Genomic DNA, 7404 nt, shown 5'->3' on the forward strand with positions numbered 1-7404 from the left:
CTTGACCTACACCCAGTACTTGAATCATCTACATTGAGTTCAGTGAGCACCTATCCTGCAAGTACTACTGAAACAGACATCTGCCCTGCAGATCATGATGCATCCTCAGAGGTGTTAAACTACGCATCGTCAAGTTCCAGTGACACACTTATTCTCCCTGATTCATGTCGCTCTGCTGCATGGCCAGTACCATTCCAAGTACCAGAGTTTTCCCGAGACATAGAACTCATCCTCGCAGAGGCAAACAAATCATATGATGCCACCGGAAGACACTTCATGGATGCCAGTGTTAAATCAGCAATAATGCAAGAACTTGCAAAAGTAATTTTTTCTTACACTGCTTACTCAACCAATGAGCAAATCCTCTCAGTGGCTGAAGCCTTGGTTTCTAAGTTTCCGTGTCTTAGGGAGCCGGGATCATTTGCAGGCTTATATGGCTGGCAACAGCGCATAAAAAACAAGATGCACAATTACCGTGCCAAGCTAAGATCTCGAAAATATTCTTACCCGGAAATTGAAATCAACACCTTAAAAAGGAAGCATCCAGGTGATGCAGTGTCTTCGAAAAATATAAAAAAGCCCAAAAAAGCAGAGGTTAATTACCTCCCTCCACATCCTACTGGTGAAAGCCAAGAGACTCTGGAGAAAGAGAGGCTTGAATTAATTTGTGAAATTACAAAGAAAAACAATGCAAAGATAATTGCAGATAAAATGAATAAAACCTTCTCTAGCCGAAGAGTTGAAGTGGTCAGCCTCAGCCCCTCTGTGGGTGTGTTTAAAGAAAGGTGGCCAGCATTATTCACTGAGGCTCAGGTGAGAATGTCTTGTAATTTTTTCTTCCCACTATGATACATTCATGTGATTACTATGAGAGTTGGTCTTTAAGTTAAAATGTAATTTTTGGTCCTTTTACTTCCTAGATCAAGGAGGAGTTTAGACGCATCACAACAGTTTCCTTGGAGGAGACATTCATGCGGAAGCTTGATGAGTACACACCAGGTCTTTTGCGGCTAATGCGTGCCAAAGGAGGAGCAGCTGGTTGCAAGATGCGTCCTCTGCTGGACACTTTAAATGACGTATGTTATTTTATTTTTTCACAAATATGTAATTATTGATATGAGTGAAATAAAAGTAAAGTAATTTGTAAACAGTTGCTTTGTGGTGCGCAAAGTTGAGCTCCTTACCAGCTTAAACCTTTTAACATCAATGTGTGAATTCGGTCTTATCCATCCATTTTCTTTACTGCTTTGTATGTTCGGGTCACAATATTTTTGAGCCAACCTAGCATTTATCAGACGAAGAGGCAGGGTTCACTCTGGACAGGTCGCCAGTCTGTTGCAGGGCTGGAATTAGTATATGTAAATCACTCCTCACTACGCTAACAGTCTTATCACTAAATTGTATCTCATTACAGACACAAAACATTGAGAAAAAAAGAGATGCTGTTGTCTGCTGCCTCATTAACTACCTCGGTGAAAGACAAGAAGATCTTTTCCATGACTGCCAGGTATGTCATATTGATAACAGATTTTTGATTAACTCGAGGGATCCTCCTCTCGTATCCACCTTCTCCTTTTGCCTTCCACTCCCCCTCTGCTCTCCTTTTAAACTGAAATATATTGAAACAGCATAAATAATATAAAAATAAAAATGTGTATACTTTTTGTTTGTTTCTTTTTAACATGTAGGAATGTGAGGACTACACAGACAAAACGATGAAGGTGATGGTGAAGCACAATGTCATGGCTGAGGAGGATCCATCAGATGTGTCTATTGTGATCGAGGGAAACCAAGTGATGGAAGGATGTGGAAGCCGAACAAAGGCATGCATACTGCTGATGGGACTCATTTATGCAATCAACATGGAATATCCAAAGGAGCTGAAGAACACTTTTGAAGCTTTTCAAAAACTTTTTTTGGAAATTGATGGGGCAAAACTACTGAAAAAGGTCCACAGCCTCAAAAATAAACTCATGCAGTAGACACATTTCCCCCTCTTTTTCCGAAGAGGATCTTTTGTCTGGACATACTTTTAATGGAGTGTAGTTTTATATTTGCTCCACACACAGACACAGATCCATCCAGCCCACTCCATTGCTCTGTGATTTCCCCCAGATTGACAGAAAAGGATTACCAATAGAATTTTGATCTCTCCTTCTACCCTCTTTCCCTCCCCATTTGTTTGTGTATTTTATTCTCATCCTATCTTTGAGAGTGAGAGCAAGTTCAAAAACTAAATGTTGTTGTTTTGTATTATCTTTATCCAGATATTTGATACTGTACATGCACAGAAACAACCATGTGGAGTTTGTGTGTGTGCTTTTGATATTTAAAATAGAATACGTGGAAAATAGAATAATATGTGTTGTTTGCAGTTGCCAATTATCCAGAAACAACATTTGAAACGGTTATCTCAGTGAGTTATAAAACAAGTCAAATTGTTCAATGTTGTGAGAAGCTGTTGTACTTTATGTAGCACTTTATTCTGTGTTTTTTGATAATTTGGTGCATCTTTGCTGCTTTTAAACAAGGCTGTTCAGTTATTTGATATACAAATGTACCTGGACCACAGATTTGGTCGTCACTGTTGTGTAAATCTGAAGAGACACAAAGAGTTTAGTCTAAGAGTTTAGATACAAGAAAATCTTAATGTGATTGGAGATCCAGCACTGCTCTGATCTCCTCACTTCTTTCATTTTCTCTTCTCTGCTTACTTCTCTCCTCACTTCTCTTTTCCGCTCTGATGTCCTAAACAGGGATATGTTTTATTATCCAACATTTTTGAAACAACATTTGATAGATCAGTGAGTTACAACACAGGGTTCATTACTTGAAATGTTGTGTAAAGCTGTTGTGCTGCACTTTATTTTGAGTGTTTTGGATTAAAAACATTGATCTGATGAACCATCTGAATGTCTTTATTGTGGGGGGCGGGTACATTTTACCTTCTTTGAATAAGTATTTGGTATTAACTGATAAGAATTAACTTTGATTTGAAGAGATAATTTTTACCTAATTTTAATGAGTAAGTAGCTGTTAAATATATAGATAAATGTGAGGTATTGTTACCCCATTTTTGCAAGTATTTAATAGCTTTTTACTTCAGATAGTTTATACTCCATATATGGGATTAAATCTACCCCACCAAAGTCGATGCAAATTGTTACCTCACATTTATTGGGTAAATTCTATAGATTAGTTTTTACAGTGTTGAGAGTTAAAGTATATAAAGTAGGCCATACAATTGCTTATCATAACCCAGGACTCAAACTCACCCTTTGACCCCAAGGGTAAGCTGTAATCTTGCTAAGATGTCGGTGATATAAAATAAAGGCACCATGATGTGACTTTGACATAAGACACATTTTACTGTAAGGAAAAACTGATTCAAATGGAGAATTTATTTGCAAACATACAGAAAATTATAAGAAGTATCCAAACATATTCATAAAAAAACAAGTATCAATAAAATGCTGTCCATACAACAACAACTGTATATCTGAGTGTGTGTGTATGTGGGAGAGAGAGAGAATTGAATTTAAATACTCCTTTAATAGAACAATTTCAAATATTCACAATAATTTTACAGACTTACACAAAAGAATAAATATTATTGTATAAAAACAATAAAATTATTATTTCTTTTTTTTAAAAAGGAAGCAGCAAATTATCATCAGCATCTACTGTACAGAGAACCTCATTGATCCCCCAAATGCACATGAAAACCTCTACACATTTCACCATTTTATAATAGGCGTGCTCTATTCTAAGCCGAGCCGCCACCAAACCTTTGAAAATCATCAACACATCCAAAGACCCCTGTCCTGACAACTTATTTTTTCTAGATTTCCAAATAGCAAGTTTTGCTGTACCAGACAAAAAATTCAATAAAGTCAACTGACTTTTTCTTTTTTCTGTATACCTTGGACCATATATGAACAATTCAAGAGAGAAAGCCTCACCAATGTCAATGAACCATTGGGATAAAAATGAAAACAAATCATTTAATCGAGAACACTGTACAAATAAATGAAAAACTGTTTCAGCATCTGTACAGAAGGGACAACCCACCCCTACAGAAGGATCAATGTGCACCACGTATCTGTTTGTGGCTATCGCCCCATGGACAATCCTCCACTGAAGATCACCTGTCCTTTTATCAATTGGGCGTTTGTATAAAGACCGCCAGCATCCTCTAGGGGAAGAATCAGTTCCAAAGAACTCAGTCCATTTTGTTGAAGGAAGTCCACTCAAAAAGTTAGCATTAGATGCCTTCACACAAGAAATATAAAGGGCTTTTTTTCCTACTTCCTCAAAAACTCCAAGCTCTGGGGTTTTAAACGACAAAAGACACTTCTCATCCTCTTGCCATTCTCCCACCGCAATAGTGACATCAAGAGAGGGAAAAATATAAGGAGCCCCCTTTCTCCATTGATCCAATGCTACAGAATCATTTGTCAAAGTCTTATGATCTATATGCAAAGCATGAAATATTTCAGAAGTAGCTAGTTTCAGCAACCGCAAAGACTTCACCCCAGTCCTTTTACTCAACTCCTCCAGGCTTAGTGTCAAAATATGTCCCAACTTTGTACATCCAGCAGCAATTAAAACTGCACGTAGACTAGGACCAGACATAAGTCTTGATGGTAAAAAGTCATTGAGAAAAATTGGCTCTTCAAAAAGCCATAATCCAGCATGTGTATCAGCTGTACGTGAAATAGTGAACACCTTCCATGCTTCCAAAACTGACTTATAGAAAGGTGTAAGATTCACACGATCCTCACTCTGGAGCTCCATTAAGAACAGATGCTTGTCCAATCCCATACTCCTGACTCGCCTAAGGAGAACAGAAGCCGTCTCTTGCCATGCTACATCCGTGTGATACAATAGTCTCTGAGCTGTTTGTAACCGGAAGGCCATAATTCTGGATCTGATGTCTATCAACCCTTGACCTCCCTCTTGAACAGGAAGATATAAAGCAGCAGCACGAGTCCAATGTTGCCCAGACCAAAAAAAATTCACCAGTTTTCTTTGAATGTCCTCAATAAGTCCAACAGGTGGCTGTAAAACAGTTACTTTATGCCACAAGGTAGAAGCAACCAAATTATTGGTCACTAAAATCCTTCCCCTATAGGACAACTGACGTAGCAACCATGTCCATTTAGACAACTTGCTGCACACTTTCTCCAAAATACCCTCCCAATTTAACTTTTGATAGTCATCTGACCCCAAATAAACCCCCAACAATTTAAGTCCCTCTCTGCCCCACTTAAGATCTCCAGGTAACTTTGGGAGACTCGCTAATTCCCTTTTACCAGCCCAAAACGCCTCACTTTTAGCCCAGTTCACTTTAGCTGATGAAGCTTTCTCATAAAGACAGAGTACCTCAGATAGACACTTTATGTCTTCAGTATGATTCACAAAAACTGTAATATCATCGGCATAAGCGGTCATAGAAATTTTTGAGTCTAAAGAAAAACCAGGCACATTAAAACCTGTCAATCTTTCTCGAAGTTTAAAAAGTAGTGGCTCAATTGCTAAACTATATAATTGACCCGACAGTGGACAGCCTTGTCTTATACCCCTTGAAATAGGGATCGGACAGCTCAAAGCACCTCCTACCTTAACCATACATGATGCACCATTATATAATAACTGTATTAACTTTAAAAATGATTCACCAATACCAAAAACCTTCAATAAACTAAAAAGATAATTGTGATCAACCCGATCAAAAGCCTTCTCTTGATCCAGGGCAATTAATCCGACATTCACATCCAAACCCTTACAAATGTCCACAATATCTCTTACTAAAAACAAATTGTCCATAATAGACCTCTTTGGAATACAATATGATTGATCCTTGTGTATGACCAAACCCAGATATTTTTTAAGTCTATTTGACAAACATTTTGAAAAGATTTTATATTCTGTTGTAAGAAGGGCCACAGGGCGCCAGTTGTTTAAAAAGGCTAAATCCCCCTTTTTTGGCAATAATGATAAAACAGCATATTGACAGGTGACAGGTAAAACTCCATCTCTTATAGACTCACATAATACATTAAAATAGTCGTATCCAATGCAGTTCCAAAACTTCTTATAAAAGTCTGCTGGCAGTCCATCTATTCCAGGAGATCGTCCTGAATTAAGTTGTCCCACAGCGGCAGTAATTTCCTCAAATGTAATATTAGCATCCAATACAGTTTTAGAGTCAATGTCCAACTGAGGAAGACCTTGAAAAAGCTGTGCCATAGTATCATCATTTTCACAGTTTTCAGCAGCATAAAGACTTGAATAAAAACTTACAGCATGGGTTCTCATTTCTTCCTTCTTAAACGTTATCCTCCCATCAGGGAGTTTAAGACATGGCATTTGTTTTTGTTGAGCCGCCTTATATTCTAGATTGAAAAAGAAAGAAGTGGGGGCATCCATTTCTGCTAAAGTCATGAAACGGGACCTTATCAGAGCTCCCTTTACTTTCTGATTTAATACCAGACTTAGCTCTCTCCTTTTCTTTTGTAGTTCATTGTACAATACAGAATTATGTGCATCAACCAACTGCAATTCCATTGAATTAATTTGCTTTTCAAGTGATTCAATCACATTCTTTATTCTACTACTACAGTTGGCTGTATACTGCTGACAAAAGATTTTTATTTGCGTCTTGCCTACATCCCACCACTGTTTCAAGTTCTCAAAAGAATGTTTGTTCCTTTTCCAATTTTCCCAAAAGACAACAAACTTCTCACAAAAAGCAGCATCTTGCAGCAATTTAACATTAAAATGCCAGTAAACCGATTTTCTAGGTGCATTTGACATGGTCATTGTCATAATAATTAAATGATGATCAGAAAAACCTACAGGACAAATGCAACATTCAATGACTCTACTATTACAATAATCTGACACATAAAACCGATCTAATCGGGCAGCACTTACTCGATTGTTAAAAGCTTTAATCCATGTATACTGTCTATCATTAGGGTGTTTTATTCTCCACATGTCTAATAACTGGAAGTCTTTCATAATTTTTGATAATGCACTTGAAGACTGTATATGAGGTTCCTCAGTATTACGGTCTATTGTAAAGTTTATAGTACAGTTCCAATCTCCACCAATAACAATCCATCCTTCATTAAAACACTTTTTAAGACTCTCATTTAATATATTAAAAAAATTAAGGCGTTCTTGTCCCACTGTTGGTGCATAAATATTTATCAGGAAAACAAGCGTTTCTTGAATTTTAGCTTTAACAATCAACATTCGACCCTTTACTGGTTCCTCTGTACTTATAATATCCACCCTTATGGTTGAAGAGAAGAAAATCCCCACCCCTCTACTTAAATTTGTACCATGACTTAGTATTTTATGTCCTTTCCACCATAAATTCCACTCAGTCTCATT

The 7404-nt window shown here is 37.4% G+C and overlaps 1 protein-coding gene across 1 annotated transcript; it reads left to right on the plus strand.

Annotated features, from left to right (window-relative positions):
- Window positions 1-445: 445 nt before the first annotated feature.
- LOC135760314 (uncharacterized) lies at window positions 446-2814 on the plus strand. The gene is made up of 4 exons (XM_065274280.2): window positions 446-813; window positions 921-1076; window positions 1415-1507; window positions 1689-2814. Exons 1-4 carry the CDS (start codon window positions 463-465, stop codon window positions 1980-1982), a joined length of 894 nt encoding a protein of 297 aa, XP_065130352.1. The 5' UTR covers window positions 446-462; the 3' UTR covers window positions 1983-2814.
- Window positions 2815-7404: the final 4590 nt, after the last annotated feature.

This window comes from Paramisgurnus dabryanus, chromosome 17 (genome assembly GCF_030506205.2).
Source record: "Paramisgurnus dabryanus chromosome 17, PD_genome_1.1, whole genome shotgun sequence".
Lineage (NCBI taxonomy): Eukaryota > Metazoa > Chordata > Actinopteri > Cypriniformes > Cobitidae > Paramisgurnus > Paramisgurnus dabryanus.